General features: G+C 39.4%; 1 protein-coding gene and 1 long non-coding RNA gene across 2 annotated transcripts in view; one reads left to right on the top strand and one right to left on the bottom strand.

Annotated features, from left to right (window-relative positions):
• LOC140928636 (voltage-gated purine nucleotide uniporter SLC17A9-like) overlaps nucleotides 1–12,213 on the bottom strand; it is a 14,037-nt gene extending 1,824 nt beyond the window's left edge. Inside the window, exons 1-8 of the mRNA XM_073378412.1 lie at nucleotides 11,620–12,213; nucleotides 9,227–9,446; nucleotides 7,045–7,144; nucleotides 5,856–6,095; nucleotides 3,680–3,776; nucleotides 2,302–2,389; nucleotides 1,419–1,453; nucleotides 951–1,122 (exon numbers count right to left, since the gene is read on the bottom strand). Coding sequence (XP_073234513.1) covers nucleotides 951–1,122; nucleotides 1,419–1,453; nucleotides 2,302–2,389; nucleotides 3,680–3,776; nucleotides 5,856–6,095; nucleotides 7,045–7,144; nucleotides 9,227–9,446; nucleotides 11,620–11,835 — 1,168 coding nt within the window. The 5' untranslated portion in view covers nucleotides 11,836–12,213. The remainder of the gene's footprint in view (nucleotides 1–950; nucleotides 1,123–1,418; nucleotides 1,454–2,301; nucleotides 2,390–3,679; nucleotides 3,777–5,855; nucleotides 6,096–7,044; nucleotides 7,145–9,226; nucleotides 9,447–11,619) is intronic.
• Nucleotides 12,214–13,829: 1,616 nt separating this feature from the next.
• Nucleotides 13,830–17,411, top strand: LOC140927023 (uncharacterized). Its single transcript, XR_012164516.1, has 2 exons — nucleotides 13,830–13,940; nucleotides 16,824–17,411. It is a non-coding gene; the product is annotated as an uncharacterized lncRNA (long non-coding RNA).
• The last annotated feature ends 1,997 nt before the right edge of the window (nucleotides 17,412–19,408 follow it).

The following is a 19,408-nucleotide window of genomic DNA, read 5'->3' on the forward strand; positions in this document are numbered from 1 at the left end:
TGAGACTTGTAGGCAAGTCTAGACCACAACGTGAAATGTCCTCATTTATACACTTTCAATTGAGGAAATGTCGTATTGAAACTTGTTTCCTGTCGTCTGTTGCCTCCGATGCAAGGATAGTCATGAATGGAAAATTGAAAACATGGGGGTTGTAATACGGTACGGAACGTTCCAACCTTATGTGAAAAATTGGGCCAACTTTTTCAAGTTTTAATGCTATTGCTATGTTTGCAAAAATCATCAAAAACATTGTTAAGGTTAGTGCTCTCTGATGGAATTTATCTCATGTCTTCTTCATAACTCTACAGGAGCATTTTGTGGATCATTTTACGTCTCTGTGAAAACGCCAACCCACCCCTCCCCTAAGTCAACATTTTGCCCTAAGTAAGAACTAAGTGTTAATGTTGGTTTAGGGGAGGGGTAGGTGGGCAGTCTCCCAGAAACGTAAAATGATCTATAGGTAAAGGTACTAAGTAACGTTTTCAGCATACAATTATCCTAAAAGAACAATCACCCTCGTGATTTAGCCCCTTAACCCATTCACCCCTGAACCGCCCGTAACCGCCCGTGCGGATCCACGTCCTTTCTACCCTTTGTGACGTCATCAGTTTTAACGGTCAAGGACAACTTTGTCCGCTTACTTGTGCAGAGTGAAGAGATCTTTCAAACCATACCAGAATGAGCACAATTCAGTCAAGGACACCGGAGAAAGAGGCAAAAAACCATGTAACATTGACCTTTTGCTTTCTGCGCATGCCCGAACTTAGCAAGCTGATATTTTGCATCTGGATCAGAAGGCCATGAAGTGTACGACCTGTAAACCGGTTTGTGGTAAGTTTTAGCCCTTTATAGCATGACAGTGACCAGAAAACCACTCGACTAGCTTTAAAACGCGTTTTTTGGCAAAATCTCCAGGAGCGAATGGGTTAAAGGCAAAAAAAAAAACTTACCAAAGAGTGTGCCGGCAAACCTAGGTGACATGTCCTGGGGAGTGACGGGTGTACCGGCATTACCAAGTGCATTAAGACTCATGGCCATCATCATACAAAACAGTGCACTATGGAATGATCCACTCTTGTTAATGAGGATCATAAAGAAAGCCCCACCACACATGGACAGAGTCTGTAGGGAAAAATTGAAGTATGATTTATTTATTTGTTTCCTATCCTTTAAAGATTTAGTTTTTAGTTTTAACACTGAGATAAAATTACCCTGGGTGCCAGAGTTTTGTTTTTTACATCTAGTGCAAATCGAGCGGAAAGCCGCGACAACAAGGCGTAACGCCCATTTTAAAGCGATGTATTTTTTCGGCTTACATTTACAAATTTTCAGAACAGCCCTCAGGTTATGATAATGTCATCTAATAACATCTAGACATCACTTCCATTTCATCTGTAATCTTTGAAAAAATGTGTTACCTGAAAAAATTTTCTAACAAACGTCACTGAGAACCCTGTAGGGATGTTCAAACAGAAATACAAAAATATGAACAGACAAATTCATGGCTCAAAATAACTAAATAAATAAATAAATAAATAAATAGGTCTTTTTAGTTCCATATTCTGGACGTTGTGTAATAACCAGCTGAACGTGGTGATCTAGAGCTGGGATATGATGTACTATAAGTACAATGTTTCGTTGTAAAGATATAAGATTGATGAACATTCCAGGAACATTGAGAGTCACATCATTTTAAACTTGACCATGTAACATTTATTTTTCACTGTTCGCCAATCTCGTTTAAGAGCAACCTGCTTCAGTAGAGTCAATAGGAAGTAGAGAGCGAACAGGACCAAACTCTTTCCGAGGTCTTACCTTCCATCCCAAACAAAACTTTCTTAAAACCGGTTTACACGGACGATTTTTCGTGCGTGTTTTGCTGCGATTTCACTTGAAGATTCTGTGGCAATATTACTGTTATCTCTACGGCAAATAGTTACCTTATAAAATGCCTGGTTTAAAAACTCATCCGCCAAGAGAACCTAGGTAGGTCTATGTCAACTCTGCAGTGCAGAAATTAGCCGATGAGTATCATCAACATTTGGGCAGGTTGGCAAAAAGGGCGTTTTCACAGCAACATGAAATCGTCGAGCTCGCTTTTGTGTTGCGGCGTGAGTATTGTTCAGTTTTTTTTTTCCAATCTTTTGTACGACGTCATTGGTGACTTCACTCGTCCGCAACACCGAGACACCCCAAAATTTACACGTGCAACGCATCCATGATGTAAGCAAGCCTATAGACAGGAGTTTGGAAATATCCCTACTCAGTGCCGCCCTAGATATAAACATTTTCCACCCTCACCTTTTCTTATCATGCAGTCAGCAACACGTCCTACAGTTAAAGCGACAGGAAAGTACAAAAGCCATGGAAGAACATTAAATACCCATTTCTACAAAAAAGAAACATCAGTATTGTATCAGCCAGGGGAGTTTAGCATAGGAAGCCACAGCTAAGAACAGGTAAAACTGTAGGCTTTCTGCTTCCTCCTAAGGCGTTCCTTTTTTCACATAGATTCGAGTGCCAAACGCGAGTGACACGCAGGTGACTGGCGACGAAACGAAAGGGACCATGGGAATGAGAAAAATGAGAGGCGAAGTGACGTCTGGCTTGTTTTCTCCTTTCTTCCTTCTTCCTTTGCGGGCAAATTTTCATCGAGAGAGAGAGACGTGTCGGTAGACTACTCGTAGTCTAGGTAAGAGGCAAATAGGATTTGACATTATGAAAAGAAATAGTGAAAAAATAATGGGAAATAGACTATGTTTCTCGAAACTCAGTAAATATGTAGAAATGTCGCTTCATCTTAGAGGTAACCGGTCACTTCGCCCCCAAGTCTTTTCGCCACAGTTACTTGGCCCCCGATTTTACAGTCATTTAGATATGTAATATACAGTCGAAACTGTATTAAGCGGCACCGTATTAAACGGTCACCCTCTATTAAGCGGTCAGTTTTCAAAGTCCCGACAATTACTTCACTTGATGTACTGTAATTTCGACCTCTATTAAGCGGTCACCTCTATTAAACGGTCGCGGTCACCATTTCCGAAGTCCCAACGTGACTTTTTCTGTTGTCTTGACCTGTATTAAACGGTCACACGGTGTCAATTACTTGTTCATACAGTTTCAAATAATGTAACACACGAGGCACAACAATTGATTTGCTTGTTTATTTTTGCAAATCATTAAAACGCTAGACTGCAAAACAGTCCGAATTTTTGCGTGTTCAAGTACGCGCGAGCTGTCAAACAGAAGGTCTGGAACGAGGCTGAAAACAGAGAGCGAGACTGGGGAGAGACGCTACGGGCGTGTGAGGCTTGCGCGCTTCGCGCGCGTACGACTCTTACGCCACGCTTTACCGATTTCTTTACTGATTTTGAGAAAAAAAACCGACTGTTTTGCAGTCTATTAAAATGCCAGAAATGAATGTTTCTATTTGAGGTCAAACGTCTGATCTGATCAGCACTGGAGATAGAATTCTTTGAACTGTATTTCTTGCAACCTGTATTAGTTGGTCACCCTGTATTAAGCGGTCACTTAGCCATTCCCCGAGGGTGACTACTTAATACAGGTTCGACTGTATGTTGTTCTTGAAGCGTTACTTTTCAAAAGGTTACTTAGGGGGCAGAGTAACCGGAGCAAAATGACGCGGGAGCGAAATGACCGTAAAGCATCTTAAACTAACCTTACTTCCAGGGTAATGCTCTTCAAAGTACATTGGAAGCCAAGCGAATACATTCCAGAAGGCAATTCCCTGACAAAAATGCGAAATGACAAGACCCCTGAAAAGACAGATGCACATTTTAACTTTTTATACTGGAAAGTAATCATTTTATTACATGTATCAGCACTGTCAATCTACTGTGTCAGCCATGGAATTTAAGAGTAGGTCCTGGAAACTTTACCCTGGGTGCCAGAGACTTTTCTCGCGCGGTTTCCGGTTTCTGTCAAGCAGGGCGGATAAAGGTTGGGCGGTGAAACGAGCGCTCCGCTCTTCATTTAATGTGTGATGCGGAGTAGGACTGGCACGAGCGCTCTTTCCGCGCTTCCGGTGCGCTTCAAGGCCGGCGAACTTTTCCTTTTTGCAAACCGGAAATCCTATTTTCTTTCAGTAATTCCAGGCTACAATGTTAAATAGATAAATTCGTTTCATAACAATATCAATAAACAGTTTCATATGTTTGTGTCTGTACGTCTATAAGTCCAACTTGTTGGTCGTATAATGCCAAAATTTGAGTTTAATTTGAAAGTGTTGAATACCTCCTCCTTCCACTAAATATCACCTAATCGTCTTTCGCCGTTTCGTTTGCAAAAGCTTAACACTTCTTAACCTCAATTTTTACATATGTTAAAGGAGGATAAATTTTATACAACATAAAAAATTAGATTGATATATTTTGATATAGTGGCGTTGTACTTCTTCAAACTTTGCTTCTCGGGTGCAACGCGCCATGGCGATTCGCGCAATGCGTTGCAAATCCGGCAACCGCATGTAAACAAAATTTATTGAGGTTAGTTGTAAGGTTTTTTCTCTGTTTTTCTCTCTAAAACAAAACAAGGTAAACAGAAAAAACTGAGGTGAAACTAATTTTGAAGTTTCGAAGAAACAGAAAGACGTCTGAGATGTTTTTTTCAAAATTAAAAAGAAGGATGATGGTGATTAAAATTAGCATAATTTCACCTTGCACGAGCTGCACGCATACACGTCATCTAGTTATGAAACGCGATCTGCTGTCTTTTAGTTTTGCTATGGATGACATGGATGAGATTTTCCTTCGTGTTTTAGACAGTACTTAGTTGTTTTTGTTTTGGAATAACATCGACATATGCGAGTAGCAGAACGAAAATATAATACAGTGGTAGAGTCATGGAAGTAATAAAAGATACCCTTTGAAAGAGGTGTTTGTCTACTCCAACTAAACCTCCCGCAAAAAATAGCAACATTTGCCTCTCGGAGACAGCGTACCAGCACAAAGGAACGAGGGAGAAGTGCAAGAAAACAACTCAAGCCCCCAATAACTCAGTGACTGCGGCAGTGTCTAATGTACAAACCACATCATATCGCAAGCCCCGACCGAAGTCGAAAACAAGCGACATTTCTAAGCAGAGTCCCAGTCCACTGCATCACACCTTTTTGCTCGGACGCGCTCGTTTCACCGCCCAACCTTTATCCGCCCTGCTGTCAAGTTTTTATAGTGACCCGCGCTTCGCTTCGCCGCTCGTGGCTTCGGCCTATACGGCCGAAGATGTGTCGGCCGTCGGCCAACACCGAAGATTCCCGCCGCACGCGAGAAAAACAAATGGACAAATTTTTACACCTCTTAGTCAGTAGTCTGTGCATACAATGCAAGTTCTGAGCTTTTAAGTTCTCTACAAGTTTCCTTGGTCCAAAGCCTTGTAAACAGACACCAACTGAACTTTTTCCGCTTAGCAGAGTAAACAATGGAGACTAGTGAGGTAAGTCCGCCAACTTTTGATTCTATGGACAAAATCCTATGATGTGACCATTTAAATGAAACCTCTTTGGTGGTACTTTCAAATAGTACTGTATGTTTTCCAGCATTATACAAAATGAAATTTGGAATTTTGGTCTAATTTCGACTTTGGCCTCTCCTGGGAGTAAAAGGGCTAATGAAGGTGTCATTTAATCAAAAAACCTAAAAATCACCTTTTGCCAATTTTTTCACCTGATTTTAATAGCCAGATTTGGTTGTTTTATGCTGAAAAGTGGAATTTTCTCAAAAAGCTTGGTACTTTGCTTAAGGTTTTTTCCCGAAAGTACAAGTAATGAAAGAAAAGTTTTGAACAACACCCATACAGTGAATGTGCATAATATGGGCTATGTAACTAAAACCACTTACCAAACTGCTGGATGTCTTAAAAATATTTCCCATGGCACATTTACTAGAGATGCCCGCTCAGAACCAGTTGCTTCCACCATCTTAATGTTTCCAAGAGCAAACTGTTGTTGCTCAGGTAACAGTAAATAGAATCTCCAAATGTATGCCCATAATAATGACACAAGACCGTGAAATATAAAGACACTATGCCAGCCAAATTGAGAAAGAAATATTGAACCAACACTTCCCATGAACAATGTTCTGTGAGGAAAATCAATGGCAAAAAATCGTTAATTCCAATTCCTACATGTATATGGCATGTTGTTATGGCATGTAAAACGATTTTTTCCAAAACCTGCAACATTTACCAGTTATTTATAGCATTCTGAGCATTCAAGTTTTCCCCTTGCAAAGAATTCAGCTTGAGTGAGCCAAATGTTCTGAGACTGTTTGCCATGTCTAGCAATGAGTACGGCTTTTTAATCATAAACCATTATGTCTTCGTCATATTTGGCCTACAGGGAAACAAACTCACTGGTTTGCCTTGGGCATGTGTTGAGCACAAAGTTGCTAGAAAATTGCAAGTTCTGTCAATGTTATTTTACTCAAAGGTATTACGTTTGGAGGGAATCTTGTCCTCAGAATTTCATGAACTTAACCATGAGCATCTTGATTGCCTGAACTAAAGCTTCTGGGCCCCTCACCCCACTCCCCCAGTTATGGGCCCATCTACCTGTAAACAAAAAAATACATCCAACTATAAGCCCCCACCCCCCACCCCGATATAAGCCACCCTCTAGCTTGTATTAAAATTAATTTGATCAATTATGACATTTTGAAGTGCATGAAAACCAGTGAATGCAAAACGTATTTTGATCAGTTCCGCCATAGCTTGTTCTGATACAAGCCCTTCCATTATAAGCCCTCCTTGAACCCTTTATGAAGATAGTGGCAGTTTACAGTATTTTCAGGCCTTACAATTGGTTTCGTGAGTTGATTGAGATGATGTAGTTAAACAATTTGGACCAATTTAGGTTTCTGGGAAACTGCCCACCTACCCCTCACCTAAGCCAACATTATAACTTACTTCTCACTTAGGGCATAATGTTGGCTTGGGGAGGGGTAGGTGGGCAGTTTTCGAGAAACCTAAACTGATCCAACAATTCTCTGATGCTCTGAGTTAAAAGCAGCATTGCAACACTGTACCTACCCAACAGGGCCACCAGCAAATATCGTGCTTGTTAAAAATGTTCTGTCTCTAACTGATATCCTTTTTGCTATGATGTTTGTTAAGGAAGGATAGTGCAGGCCTGCAAAATGAAAAATTTGGTCTTTAAGTTAATAAGAGGAAGCAGGAGTAAAATGATTGAGCTGGGGCTTTCAGAAAGGCTACTGATATTTACAGTCCCTGAATGGTACCATTATATTTTCTAAAATAACTAAGACAGTACGTGCGCTCTGATTGGCCAAGAGGAGTGTTTGCATGAGAGTATATAAACATGGTTCTGGTGTCAAGATGTTTTGCTTTTTGCACACTAATCACGCAAGCAAAAATTTGAAAAAGTTTTCAAGTTCAAATCTCGACAAGTTTAGTTTTGTCGGCTGAAACTTGGAAAATCGTTACAAACAAGTTGTGTCAATTATTTTTCACTGACATTTTAAGTGAGAAAAATCGGTATTTTGGAAAGCATCTTTTTGCAAAACAAGAACTGATTACACGTGCAAGACTTTGTGTACAGGACTTTGCGATTGGTAAGAATTTCTCTTTTAATCAGTGCCATGACAACGAGTTTTGCATTTTTTCTTTAAAAAGTTATTTTATAAAAGCAATAGAAAACTTTTTTCCTGTGTTTGCGTAGCCTGATATAAACACTTGAGGGGTTGGGAGAATTCTAGACAGTTATGCAAACACGTAAAACGTTTTATATTGCTTAAGTCTAAGTACAATCAAACCCCACTAATATGGACCCTGAAGTGGCCATAGAAGGTCTCTGTATTGAGCAGGTTATGTCGTCAAAGCAATAAAACACCTTTTTTGCAACAAAATACTAAAGGACATTAGCATCCTCAACGCCATCACAAAGCCTTCATTCCGCAGACTAAATCCATGGAATCACTCAAAATCCATCATCTGTATATTACTTATTCAAAAAGTTCTCTGCTGAACTCGTTTGATCCCAAAATAGTCTGTAATAGACGTCTGCAAATCATGCTATCCGGTGCACTGTAGCCCTGAGAACATCAACATGCTGTCAACTGAAATTTTTTTTTATCTTCAAAAAGGGAGAATCCATTGCAGCACACAATTGGTAATGAAATGTCCACATTAGCAAGGTTGACTTTCTATGAGAATCTGTTGATTGGGCAACAAAAAAGTGTCCATTGTCTGCATTAATGGGTGTCCATATTGAGCACGTTGAATTTAGAGAAAACAAAGGGGTGTTCTGCAGGGAAAATGAAAACTGTCCGTAATGACTAGGTGTTAGTATTAGGTGGGTGTCCTTGAAGCGGGATTCAACTGTAAGATCTGTACAGACCAAACTGCAGCTATACCTGATAATTTATGCTACGATAATACCATACAGAGGTACTGCTGAACAAAAGAAGTTTCTTTTTTACAGAAAACTTTAATCTTTTCTTATAATGCCCTCTTTACCAATCACTCAAATTGCAGGTCAAAGCAAGAGTGAGAGAATGTGGAGCAAGGAAAGGAATTCCACACTTATTTAGCCCTGCAGTGTATCAAGAATGATTTCATTAAAGAAGAGATGACCGTCTAACAAAGACTGTGACAATCTGGGACCAATAACATTTAAATACAAAGTGGGGTTGGGTGGGTCACAGTTTTGCTTCCTTCATATAAGCCTTTCCAGGATGTCACCAATGTGTTTAATACCTTCCAGAATCAATAAGAAAATGAGTTACTTCAGGGGTATTCCATTGTTACTACTTAACAAGTTTGGGGCAAATATCTAAAACGCTGTAACATTTCCAACACAGCAGGGATATTTTACAGAATGCTGAAGGGCTGGCCAGCACCAAATGACTTTGAAGTTTAGTGCTTAGGGTTGCAAAACTAAGTGAATCAAGTTTCAAGTCAGTTTGTCTGGTATCGTGTCCCTAAATGGAACCTGATTCACTTTCTTAACGCTAATCACTAAACTTCAGAGCTTATTTGGCATTTGGTGGCCATTCAAATTCTGCAAAATACCCCTGCCATTTCCAACACAATATAGAATATCCATACGAGTTTGAATAGTGCCACACTGCATATTGTGAAAAAACTCAAACCATTCAAAGAGAACTTAAATCCAACTTGAAGAAATGTACTGCTTTACCAGATCACAGGCAAATTAATTTTATCCAGGCATTTACTTTAGGCGATCACTAACCTTGAAACAGTCCAGTGCACATTCTTGCTGCTAGCATCATCATGGTTGGAGACAGAAACAACACAGATGACACAGGAAGAAATGGTACAGCAAGGGTTAATAATGACCAAGCAACTGCTGCAGACCCTAAAATCACTTCCCCTCCATATTTATCACTTAAAAATCCACCAACAATTTGTGCTGGCATATATCCACAGAAGAAAGCAGACATGACTGCTCCCTGTAAAAAAAATACAAATAATTTGGGAATGAGGCCAGTTTCCAGGAAGCACACGCAAAGATAACCCTTACTAAGTGAGTTTTCTGCACTGTAAATTTACCCACCAAGTTTTTTCTTTTACTGTTTGATTTATGGCTTGTGCACCTCAAACTTGGTTTTACAAAAAAATATATTAATATTATATAAACGAGTTCAGTTCAGGCAGTAATTTTATGGAAGAAGTCAGTTAGTCATTTTGATTCAACAATGTTGTTCTCTTTTCCTTTAAACTAGTTCAGCTGTTCTAAAACTGGTCAATGTGATAAAATTAATGGAAGCACCCAATAATAAAGAAGAACAGTCAACTGTCTCTAAACCAGGGGTCAATTTAACCCATTACCCCTTGAGCGACCTGTAACCGTCCAAGCGGATCAACATCCTTTCTACCGCTCGTGATGTCATCAGTTTTGATTGTCAAGGATAACTTTGTCCGCTGACTTGTGTAGAGTGAAGAGATCTTTCAAACCATACCAGAATGAGCACAATTCAGTCAAGGACACCAGAGAAAAAGGCAAAAAAAACATGTAACATTGACCTGAAAATTTCCATGAAAATCTTGTTCCACTAACCACTTACCTTTCCTTTCATCTAATCCTAAGATCCTAAAAGCTTTCCTACAAACTTTTCCCACATAAAAGGGACGCCCTCTTGCATTAATATTCCCAATATTTATGGCATCAGGTTGCCATCTGCAATTTTAAAAAATTTTGCAATCCCCCACATCCTTTCCTTTGAACTTAATCAGGCCATCTGATATTACAAGATGGTGCGATTACGCACAATTGACCTCAAATTGCATGCGATCGCACAATTTGAGGAGAATCGCATAATTCATAAAAAAAAGCTAAATTCAAGTAAAGTAAACAATGAATTCTAACTTAAATTGAACGTTTTCTCAATCTTAATGTTATTTAAGGTGATTTACCACTAAAGAGAGCCTTGCAAGACATCTGAAACCTTCGATCACAGTATCCCGGCAGTGTGGTCAGCAGTGTAACAGCGTCATGTAACATTAAACAACGTACAGTGTCCTTTTTTTTCCTTTCCAATTGTTTTCTTTTCCGGGTCAAGATAATTGGACAAATTTAACTTTTTTGTTTTAAAATAGACATTTTATTCTCCCTCTACATTCAAATTGCCTGCTAAACAACATTAAAGTGGTTAAATCGCAAAATTTATCGCTTAATAGTCCTATCTTGTCGCACAATCTGCCCTCAAAATGCTGCATAATTTCTGATTTTTCATCGCACCCTATCAGAAGGCCTGCTTAAAACAAAGTCATGAATTTTCCTCTCCCCAGAGGCAGAGAAACTTATCCATCTTCACTTGGTTCAGAATAGGCCTTTTGTATTAGTTGATCACATGATCAACTTTTGGTAAACACGAAAACAGTTTGCTCTTGAAAAATCTTGTCAGCATGAGCTGAAAGAGGATATTAAAGTTAGGCAACCTGTAAATTTTCAGCCATACATATCTCAAAAGTAGTGATTGCAACGGCCACAGAAAATTAGAAGGATTTGTATAAGAAAAACAATTTTTGCCACCCAGTCATGCTTGAACGGTTTCCATACAACTCCTTGTAAATTTTGAAATTTTCAAACTTTTGTGAAACATTTCCTTAAGCATTAAGAGGCTCAAATCTCCTTTTAATTCATAACAGGCACTTTGAGCCCTTAAATGGGTAAGGGAAAGATTTAACAACAGTTTAAAAATTTCAGAATTTACACTGTATGGAAAACCACTCAAGGGTGACTGGGTGGCAGGAGTTGTTTTTCTTATACAATCCTCTTAATTTTGCGGCTATTGCAATTGGTACTTTTGAGATATACGGCTGAAAATTTACAGGTTACCTTTTTCAAAGGCGAACTCTGTTCGTGTTTACCGAAAGTTGATCACGTGATCAACTAATGCAAAAGGCCTATCTCACATTTATTTTTTTGCCTTTTGGAGGTTGGCAAGAATGGTTTTATCCTTGGTTTATTTTCGTTTGTTTTTGGGTATGGTACTGTATGATAATGAGCTTGGAATAAAGTAGTTGAACAAAGGAAAATAAAAATTAAACCAAGGATAAAGTTGAACCACAACATATAAAAAAACCATGCATGATCAGTAGACTGTATTTAACGAAACTTACGTCGATCTCCTTATCCCAGTTCATGTCAGTGCTCATGGCTGCCATACACAACGGAACAGCTGATCTCGTCGCGTACAATAACAAAGTGCCACAAAACATGGCTACTATCCAGTACCTTCGCTGGTTTTCGGGCCACTGAAATGCCGTGTCTCCCTTATGCATGTGATGTACACTGTCCATTTCGATTTTCAGACGTATCGGCGAAGAAGATGTCATTTCTGCCTAAATTTCGATTTAATGAATCGATCGCTGTTAACAGGCTTATATCTCATTATCCATCGTAAAAACCTATGAAACGTCCGTGCGATTAAATGTTAAACTTTGCGAAAACAGGGCAGACAAATATTAAGCTTGAGTCAACTTGACTTCCAGAGCTGTTGACTGAATCGACCATGCATAAGTTGAAAGACAGTTTCGGCGTCGCCACTTGAGATTCTTCAAGCGTTACCAAATCATGATATTGCTTTCGATATACAGTCAGTTCTTCTTTCCTGTATAATAGGAAGTTGATCTTATAAATGTGATCAAATTAACTTGATTTTCGATGCCAATGAAGCGCAACACTGCTACTGAATGAACATTTTTCCCTTGCCACGTCTGGCTTCTTGCCGAGGAGCCAAGCCTCCTTGCGGAAGTTTCGAAACTCCCGCTCAGCCACAGGCTATCCCATCCTCGGAGACCCAGGGGCAGATAGTGGGGGCGAGGGAAAGTCTAAACGGGCGGAAAAATATGGCACGAAGAAAACTAAACAATTTCTTCGTGCCATATTTTTCCGCCCGTTTAGACTTTCCCTCGCCCCCACTATCTCCCCCTGGGTCTCCGTGGATGCAGGCTATCCAGGAATAATCGTGAAACAACTTGCAACAAAACAAAATTACTATACTATGGAGGTGGGCTGACACATTTACTTGATGATCAAAGTTCAGAGTAAAGAGGATGTTTTGTAAGGCAAGTGTGTCCCGCCGATTCAACGAAGCTTGCTCCCAGCATGCTGTTTTTCTTGGGTGCACGCAGTTGCCCCGAACTATTTATAGCTTTCTCTAGCGTTCGTGTTCGTTTGGAAGAGATTCATTGTGTTAATAGAGTAAAGAATTTTAGATGGTTTCTACACTGACGGAAACTGAAGTTGTCATGAAACTTTGCTGTAAATGTTAGCCATGCATCTTCCGTCTGTCATTCAGCCTTTGTTAAACAAGTTTTAAATATCGTACATGGTGTAACTGCGTTTTTCTTTTTTCTTTCTTGTTCACGATCTGAGATTGTCAATGACCTCCAACAATAAAATAGTGCCATTAACTGACAACTAACAGCACTACACACTCATAATGTGCATACTGAACTGACTACGCAGCTACTGCTTCAACTCTCTTTTTCAATATTTTAAAATGTCCAAATTAATGACACTCAGATTGACGTAAATAAAATGAAGAAGATACAATTGCCTTAGTAATGTTATAATATCGGCTGAGAGAAAGGAAAATGGTGTGAAGAAATAAAAATAACAAAAATAAAAGAAATTCGTGCAAGATGATGCCGCATATTAACATTTATTTTCCCGTCTTTGTTAGAATTACACTAACTAACTGACCTTGTTTTGTTTTGTAATTGACGTCTGACTGTGTTAAAAGAATATAGATTCCTCTAAAGCAGGTGTCTTTGCTTATCTTCTCACGATGAGGAAATCGCCAAACCGATCACAAGAAACTGCAAAAATACACTGACTCAGTGAATCAATTCAGCTATATTTTGATTCGGTATAAACCAGGGTGTTTGACACTATGACAATCCTTTCCACCTGTATGCTTGCATTGTTTGTAATCACATCCACTGTTAATCTTTTACTGGACATCAGGTAAGTGGCTGAAGATGGTAATAAATTAGCTAATGTTCAAGGAAGGTTGCTTTTCTTGAGACTAGAGTAGATTCTTTAGCACTCTTCTTTGCTTCTCTGGTGTCGTCATTAAAAACTAGAAAGCCAATTCGAATGCATTACTAATGCAAATAAAAAGTAATTTAAAAATTGCATTAAAAACTATCTATTCGGCTCTTCTTTTACTTCTCAGCAGCCCAAAACTGTGAATTAGACTGTGTAAAGGCTCCTTAATACAGGCACGTATAGTCTATTTCACCCTACTCAATATCAATACTAGTGCTTCGCACTTAAACTTTCAGATAAGTAAGATAAGGCAATCTTTTTAATCTGTTCAATGAATCGTGATTGGAGTTTACACCATTAACGGTGAATAGCTCAGTCTTGTTGTCGTTTGAAGCTATTGGGAAAAAGTAGTATCTGGGTCTTATTCAGCGCTTTTGCACTGAAGGTAAGAACGTGTTTACTCGAAACTTATAGACTGATGGTGATTTTTCGTAGCTCAGGGGCAAGAAACTTTGACTGAAATTAATTGGAACAAACCGTACGCGTTCTTTTAAAGACACAGTAGGAATGGTACTAGAAAGGAAAACACTGAATCGGACTCCGATCACTAATGCGCCAAAAAAGGGAAACAAAACTGACTTCGGTTCCATCGGTCCCCATACATTTGCACACAAAAACTGGCCATGCCATTTGACACTGTACCAGATAGAGTGATTCTCGAAAATAGAAAAAATGTATCCAAATCAGTGCAATAAGACGTGTCAGTGTGTCTCCGGGGTAAAGAGACATACTTTTAAAAATGGGGTATTTTATATTCCACTTTTCGTAATATTCCTTCTCAGAAATTTTCGTTATCCCATTTTTCCACGAAATTACATGAATCATTTCAAACATTATCGTTTTTCCTATTCCTATTCCATTATATTATTTCTCTTCATCCCCAATGGAACCAGGCTATGTTTACACTATACTGGGTGCAGACGTCTCCTGGGTGCACTCCGAGTGCAACAATGGAAATAGGAGACGTCTGCACGCAGGCAAGATAGCTTTTGCATCTGCACGAAAACCATATCCAGGGGCGGATCCAGGATTTTTTTTAGGAGGGGGTGCACTCGTCTCTTGCTCTAATTCCGTACCAATAAACCACATAGTTTTTTTTTTACAGAATACCAGTTGTATTAGAAAACCGCAGGTCATCTCAGGGGGGGGGGGGGTGCGCACCCCCTGCACCCTCCCCCTAGATCCGTCCCTGATATCGGATCTATATAGCTTCTGTTTACACATAAGAACGGTGATTTCGGAGGGATTTCTGAAACGGAGAGAAACTGCGCCTAGCCGAACTCTAAAGTGGAGCGTCACATATCTGCGCAGTAGTTTTTAGGGAGTTGTTATAACTCCAAAAATGGAGTAAAAATTTTAGGTACAGGATAACCCCTCTTTTGGGGTTACTTTAACTCCTAATTTTACTCCAAATTTGGGGTCATTTTTACTTCTGAAAAAGAGTTCTTTTTACTGCCAGTCTGGAGTTAAAATAACTCAGAAAATGGGGTTGTTTTTACTCCTTACATGGCTTGTTTTTACTCTTTTTGGAGTTACTTAACTCTGAAAGTGGAGTAAAGACTTTAGGCACAGGAAAACTCCTTTTTGGGGGTTATTTCACTCCTGGAAAAGAGTTCTTTAAACTCCTTTTTGGAGCTAAAATAACTCCCCGAACAATAACTCCACTGTAAGGAGTTAAATTAACCCCACTAGCGGAGTTATTATAACTCCTTGGAAATTGCTGTGTGATAGGTGCTCATACTCTGTACCGCTGTCCGATATAGTGTTGGCATAGACTCATTAGAAGAGGCGAAAAAGTGCATCTGCCATGCAGGACGCTTTATTTCAGTCAAGAGTTATTGGTTATTTCAGCATCGGAAGCATATAACCTTGAATTCTGGGTTATATGATTCTTTTCTCATTGCGTCAATTTTAGAAAAATTCGAAGATATACGACTACTAATAGGTTTAGGCAATAGTCAATTAATTTCCGTCAGATGCCTTTATTCCTCAGATATTTCAGGGGTCAGTTTCTACCACAAACGGGGAAAAAAATTGCTGAGGCAATGTACTCAAAATACGGTAACTTTAGATAACAAAAAAATCCACATCCCTTCCCCTCCCTTCTATTCAAAGTTGGGGTGTTTGTTGTTTTTTACAAGTAACTCGAACAGTGGCACAACATTGCATGGATAGGACATTTTTTCTCCCCCTTTTGAAGCTAATAAAACGTTAGAAAGGTAATTTTGGGCAGAGCGTTTCGACTAATTTTGTCGCGCCGATTGTAGATAGTATCCTTCCAGTCTTGTCCCTAGGCGTTCTCGGCTCGGTCAATCCTGTTCTCTACCCTGAGCTGTCACCGAGAGATATTCGCCGAGATTAATCGCCGAGATACTCGCCCGCTCTTTCCCAGACTTCGCGCGGACAACGGGGCAAGAGAGAACGCCTAGGGACTAGGCTGGTATCCTTCAACACGATCGGCCTTCTACAACGCTAGTTGTATTATCGGTATTTGAAATATGGCCTGATTAGACATCCTTTTGCCTTATTGCCAGCCTTGCAATTAAAATAAACTATTTATACGTTACAGTAGTATGCAGTGACTAAGGTTTATCTTGCGTTGTGTGAGAGTGGTTTCCTGCATTCAAAGTTCTGCCTAGAACCCATTCCCAGTTCCTAGAAAGCCGATTATCAGGATTAAATATCGCTAATCGCGGAATGAATTTTATCCCACTGTTAGATTCTGTTCTCGAAAGCACGATTAAGACTAATCTAGGAGTAAATGGTAAACCCAGGCTTCCGGTTCATAAAGATCAAAACGAAGTAACCTTAATGAAATGACCAGTACAATCACTAGATTTAAATATAATAGAAAATATCTTTTTCTATGTTTTTCAAAATAATATATGTAACCTGTAAAGCGACAAAACAAATAATCAACAATCAATCAATCAATCAATCAACTGTTTCGTTTTTCTCTTTTCTAAAAAAGATTAACCCGATAAGCGCCTTTAACGTTTGCGTTGTTCAACCACGCCAAAACTGACGCTGTATCTTCCTCATCACAACTGTCGCAAAACTCAACATCTAAATGGCTATTACCTGACTTGATTGGGATTTCTAACACTCGGTAGGGCTTATGAAAAAGCAAGAGAGAAAAAAGCACGAAGACTGACTGAAGACCGGCGAGGCGCATGTGCTGAAAACACTCTAAAAACTGAAAAATTTCAACTGCTTTTCTTACTCGGCCGGTGGGTTCTGTACTAATCACTTATTTTCTTGTGAACAGCTTGGGGAATTATAATGGCGAAGAAGGAGGGAACACGACGCCAACCGATGGAAACTTGACAATAACTGAAGAACTGACCCCATTTCCTCCCACCACAGAAAATCAAGACCCGACGACGACAGCAAATTCTACTACCCCAAGCAGTTAGTCTGGTTGAACTAGACTCAATTTAAAAGCCTGAACTAAACCACTAACATTCAGCTTTCTATTCTATAAGACGCTTGTTTTAATTCAAGAGTGATGTGCATGTAAAATAAAAGTAATAACAATAACAAGGGAGGTTTGTATGACACGATTATGTGCAAATTTAGCAAACTGTATCCATGACTTTTGTTGAAAGCATACTTTCACTCCATTATGTACTGTGATTGTTTCTCATACGAATGGTATTTGGATCTAAATTTTCAAACCGACTCAGCTGACATCTTCTCATTTTACAATGACAAGGTTGATTTAAACTGCTTTTCGCTATAAAAATTTAATCTAACGTAACATTGTTCCTACTTCGAGCTGATTCCGTAGAACTGTTTCTAAAGGGTGATAGAATAAAGTAACAAAAAAATTACAATAAATTTCAATGGAAACAAAGTTGAAGTTAATTAAGTCTGCTCCGTTCTGTGGTTATACGGCTAGCCTGCGAACGGGAGACGTTTCTCCTCGCTTATCGCTAGTTATCGTCCCTCAGCGGCGATGAGCGAGAAGAAAATGACGTCTGCCGTTCGCAGGCTATTATACGGCACGAAAAGTAGCTACTTTATCCTCGTCCATGGTTGTCACTTAGCAAAAAGCCAAACTGATGAGATGCAGTCAGTTAAACCGTCGGTGAGTTTTTTCTGTTTTGTATGACATGTATGAAAGGAAATGAAAAATCCTGTTTTTCTTTCTTTGTTTTCCTTTGATAGTTTATTTCGTTTTTAAGTGCATTGTCATGTTTTTAACACATCGCGTCAGTCTTTTTGTTCTTTTACACGTGGCCGTTATTTTCCCTAATACTTCTAGAATCCACTAAATTCGTCTTCCAGTTGTGAATTTTTATATATGGCAATTCTCCATTTTCCGACCTAGACCATATTGCACCATTTTTACCCACGAAATTTTGCAGAACCGATGTATTCAATTTCTCTTGGGGTGACTGTAATACCCAGGATAACCGATGGCAAACAATGGTTATGCAAAATTTTTTTTCTTGGTGTAGGGGGAGAGGGGTGGTAAACAAGGTGCATCATGATGAATGTGAAAATGGTGATAAAGCGGCTGCAGTTTGCACGATACGAGTAAGCACTACATTGAAGCATTCTGTTAGTAGTAGTTTTAAGATCTGTACGCAAAGAAGGTTACAGTCAGTTAGAAATAGACCACCTATTTAAATCTATAGTGTTGCCGAACTTAGTGTATGGTTTGTCAGCATATGGAGCCTTCGAGGCTCAACTTTCAATTGGGCAATGCAGTGCTGACATGCTGAGATAAGGTGGGGATGGGAGGGCGGTCATACATACATACATACATACATACATCCAGACCCAGACCCTGAGACTGTAAGGGGTGGGGGTGCCCAGTCTCCAAAAACAATTTTTCGGCCCTTCGGGCCTCAGTTTGGTATAAAAATATTAAGGGGGGGGGGGCAGGCCCCCCGGGCCCCTCCCCTGGATCCGCCACTGCAATGTTTTCTAAATAGATGCTTAAGCATAATAGTATTTCTCACAATGTTGACATCGGCGAGTTCCTAGAAAAAAAGACAGAAGAATTTACAGCAAAGTGTCTAAGGTCCTGTTTACATAGAGGTGGGGGTCCCAAGGTACGTGAGGTAGCCCGCTAAGGTGGAGTAACCCGCCTGTCCGTATAATCTCTCATGTTAATGTGATCACGTTAACATGATAGGTGGGGTGACCCGCCACATGTTACCTCACCTACATGGGGTACCCCACCTCCATGTAAACAGCGCCTAAGTGGGAAGGCCACCCTATCTATCACGCCACCGCGGTCAAACGTCTAAATCGTTATTTTTGTTTTTTATTGCTGGGATTTTATTTACCAGTTAGAGAAAAATGGGCAAAGATGTATAAATCAGTTAGTCAACATAACTATCTTTCCATTTTTCTCAAAATTTTGAGTTTTTTTCGCTGAAAACGCTTCGCGCTAAAAGAGAATCATGTTTGAAAATGGCGCCGATAATAACGTCAGCATCGGTTTTCAATCACTTAGAACTTTTTTAGTAAACTTTCAAAAAGTTTCGTAAACTAACAGGATGTTGGTGTTGCCTTAAACTTTCGATAGTGAAAGTAGCAAACCTTAACTTTGAAGTATTTCGCTTAACTTTTGCAAATTTCACTCGTTTGACCGCTGTGAAATCTATCACATGCTTCCCAAAGCAACGGAACCTAAGAACCAGCTGCGTCGTAGTTCTGCTGTTAGGCCGACAATTAATACCCAAAGGTTTATGAACACTTTTTAAAGTCGTTTAATATTTCATTACAACTTATCCGTTTAGATTTTTTCTTTGTGTTTTTTTAAGTTTTCACCTTGTCATTTTACCATCTTTACATTGTCTTTTGAATACGAAATTCGTTATTTCTCAGATATTTCAG

The sequence above is a fragment of the Porites lutea genome, chromosome 2 (assembly GCF_958299795.1).
Source record: "Porites lutea chromosome 2, jaPorLute2.1, whole genome shotgun sequence".
Taxonomy (NCBI): Eukaryota; Metazoa; Cnidaria; class Anthozoa; order Scleractinia; family Poritidae; genus Porites; species Porites lutea.